This window comes from Podospora pseudocomata, chromosome 7 (genome assembly GCF_035222375.1).
Source record: "Podospora pseudocomata strain CBS 415.72m chromosome 7, whole genome shotgun sequence".
Lineage (NCBI taxonomy): Eukaryota > Fungi > Ascomycota > Sordariomycetes > Sordariales > Podosporaceae > Podospora > Podospora pseudocomata.
This window is the reverse complement of record NC_085891.1, coordinates 362,261-383,451: the sequence shown is the minus strand read 5'-3', so window position 1 is coordinate 383,451 and position 21,191 is coordinate 362,261. Positions and strand designations below refer to the sequence as shown.

Genomic DNA, 21,191 nt, shown 5'->3' with positions numbered 1-21,191 from the left:
TCTTTCTTTCTTCTTTAGATCAAAATCCTATGAATAAGCAATTTCTTACTTGTGCCTTTGCCTCGGGAAACGCTGCCCCCTCACATCATTTTGATCTCTCCCAACCTGTCCTGGAAGACGTTAAATTCCACCCGAATTGATACCAGAAAAGACAAGGTTTGCGCGAGCTGCAGCTAAGCGACACGCGACGCCACCTCCCGGACAAGTCGCCAATAACGCGACGAGCCAAGAACAGAATCCCTGAACGAGACCGCCACCATGCCGATTGATCCGGCCAAGGCGAACAAGCGCGCTGAGGTAGCGCGTAACCAGGCCGACTTTGACGTCATCCTGTTTGAACAAGACCTCCCGAAAGAAGACAAGATCGGTCGCGACTCCCTGCTCTACACTCAAGCCGAGAAGCTCGCGATCCTCCGCCAGAGTGCCGCGCGCACAGCTACCGCGCGTGACAATGTTGACGACACCGAAGCCGACGACGAAGGCATCGACCTGAGCCGCGTGGGCCAACCGGGCTTCACCGACGAGATCCTCGACTCCTTCCGAGAAGATATCACTGATCAGCTCCCCTGCCGAGCGCAACATGGTCCCCAGTCGAGTGGACCTCCGCAACGATTTGGTGAAGAATACACAAGATGCCGCCGACTACTATGGTCGCCGCGCCGGCGTCGAGGGGCCAGGTTTTCCTTCCGTGTCCTCAACACCGAGAACAAGGCCCTCAATGTCAGAGGGGTGGTCGACTTCGCCCTGTTCAAGAAGATGTACGACACCGATCCCGAAGCCCTATTCCGCGAAATGAAAATCCGCGTCTTGACGGGAATCGCCCTGGCACAACAGACTCGCGAGCTTCATACCATCGTCACGAAGCTCGACCAGAACCAGTACGCCATCAACACCTGGGCTGAGACCTTGTGCCAGGTTATTCAGTCTCAGGACAAGCTGGTACTGTCCAAGCCAGCCCTCGACCAAGAAAATGCCACCGAGGCCGCCATAGCCCTTGCCGAGTTGGAGGACAGTCTCGACCAAGCTCGTGAGAGCTTCCGCAAGGCCAATGCCGACATGATACAGCTCAAGAATGACAAGGTGCGCCTGGAGGTCCAATTGGCAGAAGCCCAGGCCGACCTGGATGAGGCTCAGGCGGCCGTCGCTGCTCAACAGACTGCTGCATCTGCCACCGCCGAGTTGTCAGAACTTCGCCGACAGCTCAGCGAGCGAGACGAAAACATTACCCGCCTTCAACGTACCGTGGCCGAGATGGTGATGTCGAGCCGGGGTGGCACCCCTACTCCTTCGGAGACGCCTACCGCCACTACCCACGGCAAAAGTACCAAGGTCGATCCCCCGCCCCTGTGGCACGCCAAGAGGTCCGATGACACCGTCAAGTTTCACGTATGGTACCGGCAGATGAAGAACAAGATGGAGATTAACGCCGATCACTTCACCAACGATCGTGCTAAATGCGTGTATGTCCAGAGCCGTCTGGCTGGCGATGCCGCGGACGCCTTGGAGCCGTATCTCCGTGAGGACCACCCCGACTGTCTGACTACGTACGAGGACTTGATGACTCACCTGTACAACGAGTACAACGACCCCAACCGCGTCGAGGACGCTAAGAAAGAGTTCAGAAGCTTGTCTACAAACCTGGCGACAGCTTCGCCATCTTCAAGAATAACTTCGTCCGCCTTGCCGGTGAGATTCGCAAGCCCAAGTCCGAATGGAAGTACGAGTTTAAGGAGAGGCTGTCAGCTTCTCTCCAGATAGGCGCCAACTATGCCTACATGAACCCCGACATCGAGTTCAATGGCTACGTCCTGCACTGCGCCGAGATGGCCCGCAACCTCGACAATGTTCGCAAGAACAAGGAACAGAAGGCCAAGGAGAAGGAGACCTCCTCTAACTCTTCGGGCACTGGTGGTGGGAAGAGTAATGGTCGTCGTGGTAAGGAGAAAGGCAATGGCTCCGGCAAGGCCTCGACTCCCAGCACGTCCACTTCCTTGGGCAGCACTGGAGGTTCCAAGCTCCCTGGTCGTGCCTCTCCTGAGGAGCTCCGCAAGCTCATCGCTGAAGGGCGCTGCTTCACCTGCCGTGAGCAAGGCCATGTGACCATCGAATGCCCTCGCAAGGCGGAAAAGGAGAAAGAGAAAGAGACCCGCATTCAGGCCATCATCGATCGCCACTCGCCTACCGAGTCTTCCTCCAACAAGGACTTGGTGAACGAGAGCTCTGACGACGATCAGTCAAAACAACTAGCCCTGGGTAATGAGGTCTCCCCAGGGGAAGTGTCGACAGTGCTGGTGCGGCAGGCTATCGCGGCGATCGCGGAACAAAAGGGATTCCCCATATCTGATTATGTGGGAGGAGAGTCCTTTCTCCATAGGTGCTCCATAGAGAATAATGGTACCGAGATTACTACACAAGCATTGATTGACACGGGAGCTAACGGTAATACGTTTATAAGTGTGAAGTTCGCAAGGCACTTGAGAAAGAGGCTGGGCCTGAAACAGAGAGATGATTTCGAGCCAGTCCCCATCGGCGGGTACGATGGAAAGAGCTCCCAGAGCATTGATTTGGCTATGAAGGGAACGTTGAGAATCGCTGGACGAGTGTTCCCGGCAGACTGGATGCTGGTCATCAACATGCCACAAGACATGATAATAGGCAGGAAGTGGCTATCCCGTCACAACGCGTGGGTCAACACGAAGACACGCACCCTGCTGTTCCCGGATGAGTTGAACGCCCTGACGGGATGCGACCCCTGGAGGAAACCCGAGAACAGGTCCAGAGCAGAATCAAGGAGCTAGAGTTGCGGGAACAGCTCGATAGGCAGCGCGAGAAGCAGCTTGAGAAGGAGGTGCAACTAATCCCACATCGCCACATTACGCTGGCCAGTCTGGATTGGAGCCTCCCAACAAACCCAGGACATCTGAGTGCAAGAGAACGCCCTGTGGCGCGCATGTATCGCGAACTATGCGCGGTACACATCAAGAAGCCGCCGCCCCCGACCCAAAAAGCCGAAGCTTGCGGCTTTCAAGCTGGACATCATGACGCTCGACGCAGCTCCATTTACGCTGGCCTCGAGAGCCACCGGATCCGAGACCTTCATCACCAGTCTCGCCGAGATCGATGCGTACATACAAGATAAGAAGGCCGCAGAGGAGGCCCTGCCAGATGACGAAGAATCCCTCAAGGAGGCTGTGGCCCGATGCGTTCCCGCAGTGTACAGGGACTACTATGATGTTTTCAGCAAGAAGGAGTCTGACGAAATCGCACCCCACAGGCCAGGGCGCGATCACAAGATTGAGTTGGAGCCGAATCGGTCAGCCTCAGAACTGGGGGCCTGTCCCTTATACAAAATGTCCCTGGAAGAATTGGAAGAATGTCGGAAGTACATCACCGAGCAGCTACAGAAGGGCTGGATTGTACCCAGCAACACCCCGTGGGCGGCCCCTGTGCTGTTCGTGAGAAAGGCCAACGGTACATTGCGACTTTGCGTCGATTACCGCAAGCTCAACGCCCTCACGAAGAAGGACCGTTACCCCCTTCCGCTGATTGACGAGACCATCAGCCGGCTGTCGAAGGCCAAGATATTCACGAAGATAGATGTTCGGTCAGCGTTCAACCGGATACGCATGGCTCCGGAGAGCGAGGACCTGACGTCGTTCCGCACTCGATACGGCTCGTACAAGTACAAGGTGCTACCGTTTGGGTTGACCAACGGTCCCGCCACCTTCCAGAGATATATCAACGAGACACTCATAGACTGCCTCGATCGATTCTGTTCGGCATACATGGACGACATCATCATCTATTCAGAATCAGAAGCCGAACACGAGATACATGTCAAGACAGTGCTGGGAAGCTGCGGGACGCCGGCCTCCAAGCAGATATCAAGAAATGCGAGTTCCACACCAAGAGCACAAAGTTCTTGGGCTTCATTATTGGAGTTGACGGTGTGGCAGTGGACCCTGAGAAGGTCGCCGCGGTAGCAGACTGGCAGGTGCCTACGTCTGTGAAGGGAGTGCAAGCTTTCCTAGGCTTTTGCAACTTCTACCGCAAGTTTGTGTTTGAATACAGTCGTGTGGCCCGACACCTCACGAGGCTCACCAGAAAGGATCAGCCATGGTTATGGGGATCGGCACAACAGGAGGCTTTCGATACTCTGAAAAACGACTGTTGAGCGCACCGGTGTTGCGGTACTTCGATCACTCTTTGCCAACGCGAGTTGAGACGGATTCCTCCGACGGGGTGGTGGCCGGAGTGCTCTCGCAGCTGTGCCCTGCCGATAAGCAGTGGCACCCGGTAGCTTTCTTCTCGAGACCATGAAAGGAGCCGAGCACAATTACCCGATCCATGATAAAGAGCTGCTAGCGGTTGTCCGCGCGCTAGAGAATTGGAGATCAGAGCTGGTGGGCCTGCGGGAGCAGCCTTTCACCATCATCACAGACCACCAGGCATTGGAGTACTTCAGCACCAAGCGACTCCTTAACGTCAGACAGGCTGGCTGGGCGACTACCATGTCTCAGTACAACTTCATCATCACGTATCGCCCGGGCACCGAGAATGCCGCCGCCGACGCCTTGTCACGAAAATCCGAGGATGTGAGAACTCAAAAGGAACGGAAAGATGTTGAGCGCACGATGAGGATCTTCCGCAAGGCTGGCACAGAGGAGCTCGCCGACATTCATCTCATCGACCTCTGCGCAGAAGATGCCATTGACCTTATGGCTCTCGATGAGGATGTGCCCGCCCCGGACGACTCAGGCATGGTCCTCCTTGACCAACTGTTGGAAGCCAACAAAACCGATGAGAGCCTCTCCGTCTGGCGCGCGAAGGCTGGGGGGATAGCGACGACGAGTCAGACTCCCTTTTCGATCCGAAACCAGCTTTTGATGCACGATGGGCGCCTCGTCGTCCCCGAAACGAATAACCTGAGAACGTTTGTCATACGAGAGGTCCACAGTAGACTGCTGTCGGCACACCCGGGCCGCAACAAGACCAGGAAGATGGTGAGCCAACGCTACTGGTGGCCAGGCCTGATAGCAGACTGTGACAGGTACGTCGCCAACTGCGAATGTAGGCCCTCGAAAAAGCCAAAAGACAAGACACCGGGATTGCTGCACCCAATCCCCCGCCCGACCGGTCATGGCAACACCTCGTGGTTGACTTCAAGAGCATGCCTAAAGACAAGAAGGGCTACGATAACGCCTTGGTGATGATCGATCGGCTGAGCAAGATCGTGTGGACAGTCCCATGTACCACCAGCGCCACAGCAAAGGATGCGGCTCTCTTCTACTACGAAGGTCCTTTTAGGATCTTTGGTATGCCACTCCAGATTACCAGCGATCGAGGACCGCAGTTTGTCGCCGACTTTATGGACGAGATATCCAAGATCACGGGCATCAAGTGGAAACTGTCCAGCTCCGGTCACTCCCAGACTGCCGGGCAGGCGGAGATCATGAACCAGTACCTCGACCAGAGATTGCGACCGTTCGTCAACCACAACCAAGACAACTGGTCGATGGCACTACCTGCCATGGACATGGTGCAGAACTCAACACCGCAAGACAGCACCGGGTTGGAGCCCCACGAAGTCATCATGGGCTTCCCTATGCCGGTCCATTGGGACTGGTCACGAAGGACTGACTTGACAAAGAAGATGACCGTACGTGAAAGGATGAACCGAGAAGACGCCCAAGAACATTTCTTGCGTCTTAAGACGTATGCCGACTCGGCGCGCGAGAGCATCGCTAAGGCCCAAGAGAAGCAGGCCCAACAAGCAAACAAGCACCGCCGCGAGCCCGACTTCAAGCCTAAGGACCGCGTGTATATCATCAAGAAGGCCTGGTCTACCGACAGACCCAGTGACAAATTGGATTACCCACTCACCCGTCAACATTACGAAATCGAGAAAATGGTCGGCCACTCATACCAACTGAAGCTGCCGGACAGTTGGCGCGCCTCTCGCGTGTTCCATGCGGATCGCCTGCGCAAGTATCCCAACAACCCATTGCCAGGGCAAGAGAATGAGAATCCGGGACCAGAGGAGGTCGGTGGAGAGGAGGAATGGGAGGTGGATAAGGTGTTGACGTCGAGGGAGTACTATGGCAAGTTGCAGTACCAGGTGCAGTGGAGAGGATGGGATCCTGACCCGACGTGGTACGATGCCAGTGGGTTCAAGAACGCTGCGGCAAAGCTGAAGGAGTATCACGAGCAGTACCCGGAGAAGGCGGGGCCACCGTTGAGGTTGGATGTATGGGAGAGGGCAGCGTTGGAGGATAAGCTGGATGAGGATCACGAGATGGATAACGTGCCGGTGGAGAAGAAGCCGAGTTTGAGGAGGTCACGTCGAAAAAAGGGGGGAAATGGACAGGAAATAGACCGTGGAAAACGGCACAGGTTCGAACCGTCGACGGAGAAATTTTCTTTTTAAAAAGCTCCGCGGTCGAAGCTCGCTCGTTGGGGGGGGTGATGTCACGGCGCTGGTTGGTTCCATACTGTCAGACAGAAAAGGGTTCTGGTCAACCAAGCTGAATAGGAGCTCATGGAAGCTGAAACTGACGTAACCAGTTCAGCTGGACATGGTACCATTTGCCACCAATGCTGTCACCATGTATAGATATAATTGAGGTTCTCAGGCTTTGAAGGAACAGGAGCACACACAAGGACAAGCAATACAATCACACTGTTGCAACCCCCATGATATTCACCCTCAAGAGTGCATCGTGTTATCTGACAATTAAGAGTCTCATCCGCTCATCGCATCGCCTGCGCGCCGATTAGTCAGCCAACCCCAACAAGAAGCACATTCGACTCGCACTCTTGGATTCAATTCCAGTTCACCAAAACTCAACACAATGAACACAAACAACGAAAAGTCTGTTTTTCTGGCCAGCTCCGAAGACTGGGAGTCGTGGAACCTGCAGTTCCAAGCCCAGGCTGTGGCCGGAGGCCTATGGAGTCACATTCAAGGGCTTACCCCGTTCCTCAATGAGCCTGTGGCTCCAGATCTTGCACACCACAAGCACAAGACCCTAGTCAATCGACTATTACAGCCAGGGCTCGTACGGAATCTGTAGCCAGCGACGATGAGGCTAGCCAAAGCAACCCTCCGATCACCATTGCAGACCTGACACCCGATGGCTTCCGCACCTACCAGATGGATTGGACGATTTACCAGGCCAACAAAAGGAATACAGCCAACAATTCGAAATCGTCAAGCAACTGAAGCAGTGGATGTTGAAGACCATCAGCCCACACTTTCAACTCACATCCTGTGATCCGATCGAGCCAGTTACGAAATGGTATTCGGCCCTGAAAGCACAAGCCGGAGTCAGTGACGACGAAGCTCTACGAAACGCTCGAGAAGCCTACCGATTGGCCACAAAGCCACTGCTCCGAGCCCCCAGAGACCTGATCAACTGGTCTGAATCCTGGGAGCAAGCCATAGCTACAGCACAGCGAAAAGGGGTCCCTGAGGCCCTACACACAAAGACGTGGTTCTACGATTTTTCTAGATGCAGTGAAGCCTGTTCTCGGCCACTGGGTTACATCTTACAAACTATCCAAAGCATCGCAGTTAACCCTGACCTACCGAATGGTAGCCAACGACTTTCGGGAGGAGGTGCGGCAATCGACGAAAGCCCGCATACCGGTTGGCAGCCGGATAGCAAAAGGCTCGTTCGGCCCCTCCTTTGCAGGCAAAGAAGCCAAAGATGCCAATCAGGAGGACGCTCTTGATAGCGAAGTCGAGCCTGGTAGTGATGGGGGGGGACAAAACAATGGCCAAAAACGACAGCGTGGCTCTGGGTCGAAGAACGGCGAAAGACTCAGAAAGAGGCGAAAAGCCTTGGGCACAGCCAACTCCCCAGAGGGCAGAAGACCTACAACCACATGCCCCTGTTGTGGCCAGTTCCACCATCTGGAAAAATGCTTCTACGCTTTCCCTGAACTAGCCCCTGAAGGCTTTGTTGAAAGGGAACACGTACGGATGAGGGTGAAAGAGGCCCTCTTAGATCCAGATCTTCAAAAGGAAGTTGAAAATCTGAAGAAAAGAAGTCAAATTGACTAGGCCGGAATGTCGGCCGCTGCCCTGGCAGTTTTGTTGTATCAAAGGGAGCCTTCCACACAGCTGAGTACCCTTTGAAAATTCTGCTATCCTTGATTCTGGAACCACAATCCATGTCTTTAACCATATATCTAGATTTGCCAATTACATCAAGGCCCCAGCCGGCGATTTCCTCTGGGCTGGCGAACACCCAGTTCAAATTCATGGATACGGAGATGTGGATATCCAGATTCAGGGATCACAACAACAAAGGCGGCCACGACAGCAAATACAACAACACTTTCTACGGCTTCGGAATACGGCCTACTGCCCTGGATTCGCTTGCAACCTTGTATCTCTACGACAATTACGAAAACAAGGCTTGTGGTGGGATAACAGTCCTGGCAATAACTGTGTTCGGAAGGCCAACAACTCTATCCTTTGCTATCTGACGGATCGATACGGCCAGTATGTTCTGGAAGACCTACCATCCACTGTCTCCAATGCAGCCTTCTTCTGCACCCGGCGCAATCGATTCAGCAGCTACACCCAGAAGCCACCAAACAAAGCCATTGCCAACCTCTGGCACCTACGGCTTGGCCACCCTGGCCCTCAGGCACTAGAACAACTCGTCCATCACGCGAGGAGTTCGAATCAAGGGGCCCACCACTGTCCAGTGCGATGCATGCGGAGTATCGAAGGCCAAGCGGCAAATCCAACGACGACCGAGAGAGCACAACGAAGGCCCCGGTCTACGGCTTGCAATCGACTTCCATGACTTTGAGGAAGGTCTCAAGGGATACAGATACCTACTCCTAGTCACAGACAGGTGGTCTGGCCTAGCCTGGGACTATTACCTCAAGGACAGAACCACAGAGTCCATCACAACAGCAATCTCCCACCTCTTTGGCTTTCTTCAACACCAGTACCAACTGAAACACCACCCATTCGGCCCTCAATTTTTGCAAGCTGAAAAAAAGAGCACCTCCAAAGCCACGCACAGAAGCAATCTTGGTGCGAAGTGGATAGGTCGGATCCACAGGCACAAGGCCATCAAACCCTAGACTGTATGTGGGTTTATACCTACAAATTCAACCAGGACGGCACTTTCAAGAACTGCAAGGCTAGATTGGTAGTCAGAGGCGATCAGCAGAAGCCCACCGCACAAGAAACCTACGCAGCCACGCTGGCAGCCCGATCGTTCCGCACAATGATGGCTATTGCGGCCAGATTCGATCTTGAATTAGTTCAATACGACGCAGTCAACGCTTTCGTCAATGCCAACCTTGAAGACACCATCTACATGCGAATGCCTCCTGGCTACCGAACCCCTGGAAAGATCCTAAGGCTAAAGAAGGCCTTGTATGGACTGCGCCAGTCTCCACTGCTTTGGCAAAAGGAACTCACCACGACCTTACAAACCTTGGGATTTCAGAGTGTTCCGCACGAACCATGCATTCTAATTCGGAATGGAATTCTGGTGTTCTTCTATGTTGACGACATTGTGTTTGCCTATCGAAAGAAGGATACAGCTGCAGCTCGAACCTTAGCATCACAACTGCGGCAAAGATACCAATTAACGGGTGGAAACGACCTCCAATGGTTCCTAGGGATTGAGGTTCTCAGAGATAGAACCAAAGGCCTGATTTGGCTTTCTCAGACAGCCTACTTCGACAAAATCGTCACCCTGGCTAGCAAAGAAACCAACAGTACAAAGGTCAAGATCCCAATGGCTACAACAGAATTGCTGCCATACGAGGGCAAGGCCGAGCCTCGGTCGATCACGGCTTTCCAGCAAAAGACTGGATCCATCTTATACGCCGCAGTGGTTACCAGACCAGATATAGCATTTGCGGCATCACGGCTGGTTAGATTCAACACCAATCCTGGACCACAACACCATAAAGCAGCCGATCAAGTGCTGCATTATCTCTATAACACTCGAACACTGGCGTTGAGGTTAGGGGGGTGAAGACGAATTTGTTGTTGCCAGCGATGCCTCATTTGCTGATAATTCGCTCGACCGGAAAAGCTCGCAAGCCTACACGATGAAGCTGTTTGGCGGCCTAATTGGATGGAGAGCCAATAAGCAAGACACAGTCACCACCTCAACCACCGAAGCTGAGCTCCTCGCCCTCGCACAAGCTACGAAAGAAGGGTTATTTATAAATCGTCTGCTTGACGAACTGAAAGTTCAACTAGATCAACACCACATCACCATTCAGTGTGATAACAAGCAAACCATTAGGCTGGTGACTGCAGAAATGGCTACTTTGCAAACCAAGCTCCGGCATGTGGATATTCACAACCATTGGCTTCGACAGGAGGTCAACCGCAAAACGATAAAAATCGAATACACACCCTCAAACAGTATGACAGCTGACGGCTTGACTAAAGCTCTGAGCAGTCCACTCCACCAGCGTTTCCTCCAGCAAATAGGGGTCACAGAACCAAAGACCTAGATTCTAAATGGTATGGTCCAGATCCAGGCTCGGCTAGATCTGAGGGGTGTGTCAGACAGAAAAGGGTTCTGGTCAACCAAGCTGAATAGGAGCTCATGGAAGCTGAAACTGACGTAACCAGTTCAGCTGGACATGGTACCATTTGCCACCAATGCTGTCACCATGTATAGATATAATTGAGGTTCTCAGGCTTTGAAGGAACAGGAGCACACACAAGGACAAGCAATACAATCACACTGTTGCAACCCCCATGATATTCACCCTCAAGAGTGCATCGTGTTATCTGACACATACTGCCACGTGCCCCACCTACCCGGTCTGGCAAGATGGGTTGCTCCTGTGGGTGCTTATTGCTGAGTGCAAGGCCACAGGATTGTAATTCCTTTCTTTCTTTCTTTCTTTCTTTCTTTCTTCTTTAGATCAAAATCCTATGAATAAGCAATTTCTTACTTGTGCCTTTGCCTCGGGAAACGCTGCCCTCACAACCATATATATACCACTGGAGCGAGCCAAGCCAGGAAGCTTGGCTCACTTGTAGCTTTTGATAGCAATCACAACAAGTTTGGCGCAGTGGTCTGCCCTGCCGTGACATTAACCTAATTTTAAGGATATATAACTTTTACTACTGTTTTATAAAAAGATAAAAAAAATATTTAACGTTAGTATGAAATAGCCCAAAAATAAATATTACCGATATTTTTTACTTTTGTTTCTTTTTAAAAAAAAGGTAACTATTTAAAATATATATGCAAAGCTTTCGGAAAAGCAGTGTAAGTAACATCGAATCTATCTTGGAAGTCGGATGTTACGTCCCAAGCGTAATACCCTTGTACAGGAACCACTGGGTGGTACCCGAGGTGCTGGGCACCTCAGCCAATCATTGGGCCAGGGATGGAAAGACCCATAAGCCCCCATACGACCAATCAGGAGGTGCTCAGTCTGATCAGTGGCCAAGACCACTGAGCACACTGAGCACATTGATCATGAAAGGTTGCTCAGTCTGCTCAGCCGCCAAGACCACTGAGCACACTGAGCAAGGTACAAAGATACTTCAGAAATATATGTAGATAGCTTGACATAAATAGGGGGGAGCGCCGGGCGCTCCCCGTGTCGAGGAATCTGATTCCTCATGCAAGCAATTCAAGTTCATTTGTCTACAATCTACTTTCAGTAGCTCTTTGTTAGAACAACCTGTTGTTGACAGTGAACCCGTGTCTGAGACGCTTGTCACAACCTTCGATCATCCTGTCATATTCACCTTCGGCGTACTGCCTTGCAGTCTGTATCCATTCCTGGTGCACGTTGTAACATCGGAGTAAGTGGGAAGTAAGTGCTGGATTCTTGGATTTTCTTCTCAGGGTTAGGGATTTAGGTGGCTAGAGGGGTCCCAAACAAAATTCTCTAAGACCCCCCGGCCTCGTTGGCTCACCGGCGAGATGTGTGCCGTATTATCCAACTTCATCTGCTGCCACAACCACGACGAGTCATTAACCTCACAAGCGTGATTCGGGTAATACCACTCGTTCCTTGCGAACAGCAACAACTGTACACTATTCGACGTAGGTTCGCCCATCTTGGTTGTACGCAAAACCGCTGCAAATTACTAATAACATCACAGGAAAACAGTTTCGACGATTGCCAGCGACAAGACAGTGGAAGGGCATTGCACTTGACGTAGGAGGTCTAGATTGTAATAGTCAGATTGTTTGAGTGTAGCATACTCGAGGCAACACATTGTGTTGGGCTGGTGACCTAGGAAAGTCACTGGCTGCGAAAATGAGGCCAAAATTGGCCAGAAAATGGTAAACAAATTAGTATTACAGTAGTTGGTTGTTTGTTTTAAAAGGAAAACAGTAAGAAAATCCAGCCCCAGAGCAAACCGGTGTGGGTCTGGGAAAACCCAGGCCCTTCAGTGTCCCACACATTGTCAGTTTTAGTCACGATACTTCCATGTCACTAGGTAGAAGCAGAATAGGTGCAAGTGCAAAAATGTTTATGAAAATCACTTCTATTCCATGTTGTTACAAGTCCACCCAAACCCTGAGATCAGTTCATCCATTACACTATTTGCACTGAAGCCTTCAAAATCCCAATTCCAGAACGCCAAATTCCCTTCCTGATAGTACATGTTCTAGGTGCTATTCATCGCAACCCTCCGCTTAGAGAATGGTGATCCGTCTCCTCTCATAAGCCTTGGCCTTGGGAACCCGGATTCTAAGAATGCCGTGCTCAAGGGCGGCGGTGACCTCGTCGGTGTTGATGCGGCCAGGGAATTGGAATGTCCTGGAAAACTCGCCAAAGTTTCTCTCCTGGAGCCAGTACTTGGCAGGTGTTGGTGTCTGCTGGGTTTGTTGCTGGGCAGGCTGCTTGACAATGGCAGTGGGGGTGGTAGGGGAGGCAGGGCGGCTGGTCACAGGAGTGACGGCGTCGTACTCCTCATCCTCGGTGTCGTCCTCGACAGTCGCCTGGTAAGGGCTTCTTGGTCTTGGCTGCTCCTCGGGGTTCTCAGAGATGGTCTCTTGGGATGGCGCGAACAGCTGCTCGTAGTTGCGCTCGACTTTGCCAGAGATGGTGATTGTCTGGTCTTCGGGGAACTCAATGGTGATGTTTTCCTTTGCAACACCAGGAAGGTCGGCGTAGAGCTCATACGCATCCTCTACCTCCCGCACATCAAAGGCTGGCTGGAAGCGCTTAGGCCGAGCCTGGGGAAGAGCCCTCTGTCGTGGCTGCTGCTGAAGGTGAGGCTGCTGGGGCTGCTGCGTCTTGGGGCGCTGTTGCTGCTGGTGCTTGCGCTCAGGCTGTTGCTGTTGCTGGGCTTGTTCCCACTCATCAAGGAAGCGGAAGAGAGGCATGAAGTTGGGCTCCTCGGGAGCGCAGAAAGCGGGGGCAAAGAACATCGACATGTTGACTGTTGGAGTGTTCTTGTTGATGCGGGTGATAGATTGTATTTTTGAAGTTGTTGTAGCTGAGTGATGTTCTTTGAGCGTGGTTGGAAGGCTTGGGTTGTTGTGTTGAGGCTAGCGATTAAGTGTTTGTTTGTTGATGCTGATGCTGATTCCGATGAGAACGTTTGGACAAAGAAAGCGCAAAACTGGCAACTTAAGTATTCATTTGAGCTGTATCTAGACTACACTAACATTGCGAAGCTTTGAAGGTGTTGCGAATGCTCCAGAATCGTCTTGTTAAAACGCGACACTCGGATGCCTGGAAACAGCATTACCAAAGCAGACCAGCAAGTGCTGGAAACCACTGGAAGTCACTGCACCCACAGCTGTTTGGGAGTGCTGGAAATTTCCAGAAACTGTCGCTGCTTGAACTTGGTAAGCTGATCCGAAGCTGCTTATCGATAAGGTAAAGCTTTTATCTTATCGTAGCTAAAAGACTTGGCGCATACACTCGCTGGGTTAGGGTTGGACAAGGCTGTGCAGGAGATGCTACCCCCTTTATTTGGACCCAGTTGCCACTGAGAAGCAATTGCACAGGCCTTATCCCTTCTGACCAGGATCCCAATCCCATCGGATTACTAAGAAAAGGAAAACAGTCTTAGCCCCTGTGCTAGTAGACGTGTCGGGGTGATTTGTTTCTTTGGCCTAACATTGTCTTTCACTGACGTTGACCACCAACTATAGTCACTCTTTCAGCAGCACCAACGCGCGCATACAAGATGCATCTTCCTATGCAATTTCTCCTCGCTTCGGCTCTTCTTACCGGCCTTGGCGTTTTCGCCCGCGGCCCGCCCCCCCCTCAGCAGAGGATGGACCCGACAAGCGACAAGCTGGAAAAGTGTGGTTGCACCAAGATTGCAAACGCCATCATGAAGTGCCAGGGAATCGACTGGAAGAACACAAGGTCCGACAAAGAATCCCGCGACTGCGTGTGTATTTCCAATGAAGACCGCGAAAACGCGTGGTATGGTTACATCCACAACTGCCGTGCTTGCCTCAGCCCAGGCAGCTACGACATCAACGATTTTTTCGACAACTTCTCACGCACATTCTCGCAACTGTTGGTTTCCTGTACCAATGCTGGCGGAGGTGTCACTGCAGATGGGAGCAGCATTTGCGCTAGCAATTACTACTTTGAAGGCTGTGTTTCACTTAAACCTAACGGCAACAGCTGGGCCAGTTATGAGGTTTTTGGTCGGAATGGCGATGAGGCTCAGAAAGGGAACGGAACGAGGGCCCTCAATTTGGTGAACTCCAATGGAGATGACTCGGACTCGGACTCGGACGACGAAGGAACCAGCACGACCCTCACCCTGACTACTTCTACCAGCTCGGTCACTGCCCCGACTACGGATGGCCAGGATGTCACGACCACCCAAACTGAAGAGTCTGCAACTCAGGATCCCACAACCAGTACCGAGACTACTCCTGCTGGTACTACCGCCCCTGCTGGGTCTTCTGCTATGAGCGGCGCTGTCGTCCCTGGGTTTATTATGGCTGTTGCTTTGGGAGTGGGATCCATGTTGATTTAGAGGGTACATGGCACTTAACACGAACGATGATGATGAAAATGTTGAAATAACAGGGGTAAATAGGGGTTTATAAACATTGAGCTTCTCTTGTGGACGGGTGTATTACATGTGTAATCAGAAGGAAGGAGACATCGGTCCCTACTTCTTTGGATCTTAAACCATGCAAAGATTATCCGAAATAATGTAAATTCACTCTTCTCCAGACTCCGACGCTGCCAAAAAACCTCTAGCTTTCCTTCCACTTTCAGGCGAACTTCTCTTGATTCTTCGGCGTATAATATCTCTTGGTTGGTTTCTCCGGTGGTCCGTCGATGTTCTTTTTCTGCTCCTCAATGTCCCACTCCAACGGATCGTCCTTGATCTCCTCCTGATTGAGAAGCGCATGCAACTTGTCATTCGTCTCGACAATGGTGCGACGAGCCTGTTCGATCTCCCACTTCAGCTCTTGGACGTTGAAGACGAGGTCGGAGACTCTCTGCCGGGCTTTGTTGACAATGTCGGGGATCCTGCCGGAGAACTCGTCGGCAATGTCCTTGGTGGCCGGATAAGCAACGCTGAGGGCCTTTTTGTAAGCTTCGGTGATGGATGTGAGGCTGAAAAAGCCTCCCTCTGGCTTGGTGTACACCTCGAGCTGTTGATTTGAGTTGGTTTCAGACATCTTTGAATGGGAGTGTCTGGAAATGTCAGATAACTCTGTGCTGTTACGGTTGTGAGTAGATGGAGCTCAAGTTCAACTCACGTGAAGCTCTGCTAGATATGAGCAAGAGAGATTGGGCTACCACTGAGCGTCCGGTCAGTAGGGGATTGGTGTGAGGTGTGGTCTGTGAGGTATGTAGTAATGACTTCTGGTAAGTGATATTCTATCGAGCTCTGTGCTACTCTATTTTCCCTTGAAGGAAACTAGACGATTTATACATCCTCGCGCCTTTGTTGATCCCGAATGTCTCCGTCGTCGAAGTCATAGGAGACGATGAAACTAGCGGCTGTGAATGCCCTCAGACGGCGATGTCGACGCCAATCCAAGACTGACTGCACTCATGCCTAACTTCATAGCCTGGAAATGCTTCCCCAATTTTCTTTGTCCTCAATTTTGAGGATCTCGGTCGGAAGGCTGGGACAGCTGGCACCGTCTAAGCTCATTCTAAGACTGTGGCCGGGTTCCAAGGCGTAAAGGATTGGTCGCCTGATGAAGTTAGGCTTGGGATAGACGGTATTGCCGTTCTGCTCAACATGGCAGAGCCCTGCTTGCATGCATAAGACACGTTGGGTTCGTGCCTAGTAAGGCAGTTATCAACACCGGCATCTCACAGAGCACACCATTTGCCCCCCACCTTGAACTACTTGTCGGCACCTTGTTGCGGAACCAGATACATTCCCTGTATTTTCGGGGTCGGCAAGGTCGGTTTGAACCTCTTTTTTATGCTACTGCATGCCATGCGCAATGTCGGGTGGTGTACAGCTGCCCGACAACAAACCTGCATGCAGATGACAGAAGGCTTGGCAATTAGCGAACTATCGTTCGCCAACAAATGCGGCTTTATGCATAGTTATGATCACAAGGACAGTCTTGTATGACGAGAGTGTAGCTATTCTAACATGATGTGATGCGCTAGGTAATTACCAAACACCGTGACATCCCAGACGACATATGGTGGACGCTGACAACACCGACAACCAGACAATCAGAACGACTTTGATCGGGTTCGGCCTGTCCGGTACCTTATCCCACCCTCCAATTCCCGGATTCTCTCCTCCAGTAGCTTTTCCAAGGCTGTCGGGGATGATAAGAAGGTGAACTCAGTGTCATCCACCTGGATGTACTTCCTCAACTGATTCCGCAGCCGCGATATCTCCTCCTTTTGATCCTCGCATTGATATGTCAACTCCCAGTTTTGAGATATCTCCGCGCCAAGTCGCTGCTCCACCTTCTTGACTTTGCTTCCAAGTTCTGCAATCTTGTGTTGCAGGCTAACCTCCAATGCTGTTGCGGGTATCATGGCTGGGTTCATGTTGTTGGGATCGCTAAGAGGTATACTATCCCGAAGTTGTGCCTCCAATCTGCGGACTTTGTCTTTCAGGTCGTTACATTGGTACTCTAGCTCCCACTTTCTCGAGGTATTTTCCTTTGTTATTACTTCCAGCCGCGATACTCGCTCTAGTGCCAGCCGGGCCTGAGGGTTGAGTTGGGCGTTTGCGTCCATAGGCGATGTGGAACTGATCAGTAGCGTGATGGGTCCTGGAGATGTTTCCAGGTTGCTGGTGGAGTGGAAGTCCGATGATCTGGTGTGTGTGGACGCGTACCTCGAGGCTTGGTGACGTCGTTTCCAACTACATCCAAATTTTTCATGTGCTACGTGAAGATTGAACTGTCAATCTTTCTCCCTTATCCCGGTCATGTGAAAGGCAGGTGGTGCAGCAAGGCAGGAAGGACTGGCTTCAACTTTGAGGGTCAGGTTGGGCACCAGCCAAGACGAGCAACCCAATCACCCACGCCAAGTCCCTGACAAGGACCCCCACACAAGGTGCCCTTCCACACCAAGGTTCGGAGCGTCCCGGTATCCAGTAAGAAGCCGTCCCATGAGCCTCATTGTGATGAATCGATGCGTAGAAGTGACAGGTTCACTTAACCCCCCCCCCGGACTGATGCAGAGAAATGGGTTCGCCATGTCCACCAAGCTGTTGGTACCCCTGAAACCAGCCCCACTAACTCCAAACCACACAATCCCAAGTTCACGATGACGACTTCCATTTACAGACCAAGACAAGAAGAGAAAGCTTTTGATGACAGCGGTGGCTCTGCTATTAAAGTCCTTCATCCAAAGAACGAGCCCACAGCTAGGGTACAGGCCGAGTAAGTTCACATCCTGTAGGTTTGCAATGAGCCTATCAGATCAGTGCTAAATACTCCCAAATAACAGTGTTGTCCTTGTGCCCGGACTTGGGGGACACTTCATCAAGACCTGGCAGGCGAAAGACGACTTGAAAACCGTCTGGCCATCAGATCTCTTGCCTGACTACGTTACGGAGATCAGAGTTCTTTCGTTCCAGTACAACACCTCGCTCAATGGCACCATGAGCATGCTTGGTATAACAGAGCATGCAAATGACTTGCTGAATTGGTTGTATAACAATCGAGAAGATGATGAACCCGCTACCTTGCGGCCAATAATATTTGTCGGCCATAGCCTGGGAGGGATGATCATCAAGAGGGCATTGTACGTGGCTCGCTTTGTCCAGCAAAGATATAGGGGGATTTGGGAGGCTTCCCGCGGCGTTGTAAGTTTCAACCGGCAACAGTCATCGGGGTGCTAACACTGAGAAGCTGACGCTAATGAAATCTCAGATGTTCTTTGCAACTCCTCACCATGGGCTGGATAGGAACACTTGGAGGGACTTTGCTCGATTTGTGCTTCAACACGACGCTCCAGTAAAGGGAGCAATGCCCACCCGCACCATGGTCCGACAACTTGAGCAAAACTGTGATAATCTCCGAGACATCACAGAAGATTTCAAGCCCTTGTATGACAGCCTAGCATTTGTTACATTTGTTGAAGAAGAACCAATGCCGGGTCTGAAACATGTTGTATGTACTTGCTTCACTACCTCTCTTTTGCAGTATCCTAGAGTATTCCCCATCTTGTCCAGTTATGCACCATAAAAGCAAAGCTTGAAATGCAGCTGCTGACAGGCTCCATTATTACTTAGCTTGTGAATGGTCTTTATGGGAAAATGCATCATGGTCATGAGAGGCACGACATGCTCGCAGGTAACCATCTCACAATCTGCCAATTTACCAGAGAGGAAACTGGTGCGTTTCGGCTCGTTTGGGACGGAGTCGAGTTTCTCAAGAAAGACAAACCAAATGCACTGGGTACGTATGCAGATATTCCGTGTCCAGTCTATTTATGTGGATGTTGACTAAGACTTTTACATGCCTACAGACATGGCTGGTTACTTCGCCAAGAGAGCCCTGTATTCACTCTCTTCTGACAAATTCCACGCCTACTTTCTCGGGAGACCGCACACTCCTGGAACTGGCGACTGGATAAAAGAGCGTCCCGAGTTTCAATATTGGTGCAGAGGGGAGGCTGGGAATGGCAAGCTGTGGATACATGGCCCGGCAGGCAGCGGTAAAAGCTTCTTGACCAAGCACATCATTACACACATCCTACAACCTAACGACATTGTCCGATCTGACAGCACGGTTCCACACGAAAGGCAGGAGGTCATTCATTGTTTTCTCAGCAACATGTATGCATCAAGAAACAACATCGATGCTCTTCTACAATCTACTTTGCACCAGGCCTTGCGACTTCAGCCTCAAATCATCAAGGAGTTCCTCCTGCCCACCTTTGAGGATGCTCAATCACGAGAAAGATCAAAAGGATCGGTGTGGACGGCAGAAAGGCTAGTGAAGCTGTGGCCCATAGCAATGGCAAGAGTGATCATGGGATATCAACACACCATGACGCTTGTCGTTGACGGGCTAGATGAAATCCCTTCTGATGACCAAACGGCCTTTTTACAATGTATCAAAAAGCTAGACCAAGGCCTCGGTCAGTCCAAGCAGTTGAGATTGTTGGTGGTCTCCCAACACAACTCAACGATCCAGAAGCACATTCAAAGCCTGGGAATCAACGAATGCCCCATTCAACAAGGAGACAATGAGGTGGACATTATGAGAAGCATCAGCGGCCTTTTGACACGTCTGTTGGAGAAGGTAGCACCTGGTGACGAAGATTTCAGAACGAGGGTGCTGGGTGACATCAAGGGCAACAGGGTCGATGACTCGTATCTGCGGTCAATTCTAAGAAGCGAAGAGCTGAAACGCACATGCGTGAAGGACAAAGACGACATTCTAAAGGCTCTGAAAGAGATTCCAGATGATACACAGCATCTCTGTGATCGCCACTCAGACCGCCTGCTAAACTGTTACGATCCAGACACATCCCGGTTCATCAAAAATGTCCTCACCTGGGCCGCCTTTCAGGAAGATGCGCTCAACATCACGGAACTTAACACCGCTTTGGCAGTGGCCAAAGCCATGCGCAAGTTCCCAGGAGCCGTCATCACAGAGAAACAGCTAGCCGATTGCCTCGACGAGAACCTCAAGGCCAAAGTCGATTTCTATTGCGGACCGCTTGTCAACTTCGCTGATGGACGCCTTTCGTCTCTTCACCGAACCACCAAGAGCCATATTGCAACCAAGCTCGAAACTATTGAGAACAACCCAGAGGAGCCCACCCCTCAAGGCCTACTCGCAAGCAGTTGCACAATGTACCTCAGCATGCAAGAGGCAGAACGACCGGCTGGAGAAAGCTCCGAAACCAGTTGGGAGTCTCGAATCCGGAAGACATTGAGGGACCGCCCGTTCATGCGTTATGCTTCGCTATACTGGCACAAACACTATCATCAAGCAGGGGAAGACGTTGACGCAGATACCCAGAGACAGAAAGAATTGCTGACGCAAGAAGGGGATAGTCGTGCCAAGTCTTGGACCGAAGTGTGGTGGTTCATGAGAAGGGGGTCGGAGCAAGCCTTCCCCGAGGAGGACCTTCGTCTGGCGGACAAGATTGTCAATAGCCCGCCTGACAACCCAGGAGGCGGTGACACTCAGGTTTCTGGATCATTGCCTCTACGACACCAGACAACCCGACGCCAAGCCGATACATCGGGTTGCACCCTTCCTCCGCACGAGAGATCCAGACACGTCAAGAGGGCCAGCTGGAAGGAAGATAAGATACGATTGCAATCCTCGCAACCGATGATCATCATTGAGAGGGAGATTATTGAGGTGGAGAGAGAGGTCCTAAAGGAGGTTCCAGTCGAGAAACAAGTTGTCAGAGAGGTCGTGAAAGAAGTCAAAGTAGACGTTGTAAGAGAGGTCAAAGTGGACGTCGTGAGAGAAGTTCCGAGGGACGTTGTCAAAGTAGTGACCAAACCAGAGGTGCAGCAGATCGACAGGATACAATACATCGAGAAGAAGAACAGGAAGCAAAGGGGCTATTTCGGGAATCTCAAGAAAGCAGTCAGTAGTGTTGGTACGTCGCACCACAGTTCGGATGATTTCGTCTGGCCTAAGCTAACGAGAATATCACAGGCAAGGCAGTCCGGGGCAAGGATTTTGACTCTGACTGAGATTCGGCTACTGTTGATGACTTATATACCTACTGATATCCGCAACGCGACAGACATGAGTTAGAGAATATAA

At 51.5% G+C, this 21,191-nt stretch overlaps 5 protein-coding genes across 5 annotated transcripts; 2 read left to right on the top strand and 3 right to left on the bottom strand.

Annotated features, from left to right (window-relative positions):
- Positions 1-12,662: 12,662 nt before the first annotated feature.
- Positions 12,663-13,406, bottom strand: QC762_704010 (uncharacterized protein; the record flags this gene model as incomplete). The annotated part of the gene is made up of 1 exon (XM_062893252.1): positions 12,663-13,406. One exon carries the CDS (start codon positions 13,404-13,406, stop codon positions 12,663-12,665), a length of 744 nt encoding a protein of 247 aa, XP_062738887.1.
- A 761-nt stretch (positions 13,407-14,167) lies between these two features.
- Positions 14,168-14,980, top strand: QC762_704020 (uncharacterized protein; the record flags this gene model as incomplete). Its single annotated transcript, XM_062893253.1, has 1 exon — positions 14,168-14,980. The coding sequence occupies one exon, from the start codon at positions 14,168-14,170 to the stop codon at positions 14,978-14,980; it is 813 nt and encodes a 270-aa protein (XP_062738886.1).
- Positions 14,981-15,224: 244 nt separating this feature from the next.
- On the bottom strand, positions 15,225-16,315 carry QC762_704025 (uncharacterized protein; the record flags this gene model as incomplete). The annotated part of the gene is made up of 2 exons (XM_062893254.1): positions 15,720-16,315; positions 15,225-15,654 (listed from the first exon to the last, which is right to left on the bottom strand). Exon 2 carries the CDS (start codon positions 15,636-15,638, stop codon positions 15,225-15,227), a length of 414 nt encoding a protein of 137 aa, XP_062738885.1. The 5' UTR covers positions 15,639-15,654; positions 15,720-16,315.
- A 347-nt stretch (positions 16,316-16,662) lies between these two features.
- On the bottom strand, positions 16,663-17,181 carry QC762_704030 (uncharacterized protein; the record flags this gene model as incomplete). Its single annotated transcript, XM_062893255.1, has 1 exon — positions 16,663-17,181. The coding sequence occupies one exon, from the start codon at positions 17,179-17,181 to the stop codon at positions 16,663-16,665; it is 519 nt and encodes a 172-aa protein (XP_062738884.1).
- A 522-nt stretch (positions 17,182-17,703) lies between these two features.
- QC762_704040 (uncharacterized protein) lies at positions 17,704-21,182 on the top strand (the record flags this gene model as incomplete). The annotated part of the gene is made up of 5 exons (XM_062893256.1): positions 17,704-17,831; positions 17,899-18,256; positions 18,324-18,563; positions 18,686-18,851; positions 18,922-21,182. The coding sequence occupies exons 1-5, from the start codon at positions 17,716-17,718 to the stop codon at positions 21,180-21,182; spliced, it is 3,141 nt and encodes a 1,046-aa protein (XP_062738883.1). The 5' UTR covers positions 17,704-17,715.
- Positions 21,183-21,191: the final 9 nt, after the last annotated feature.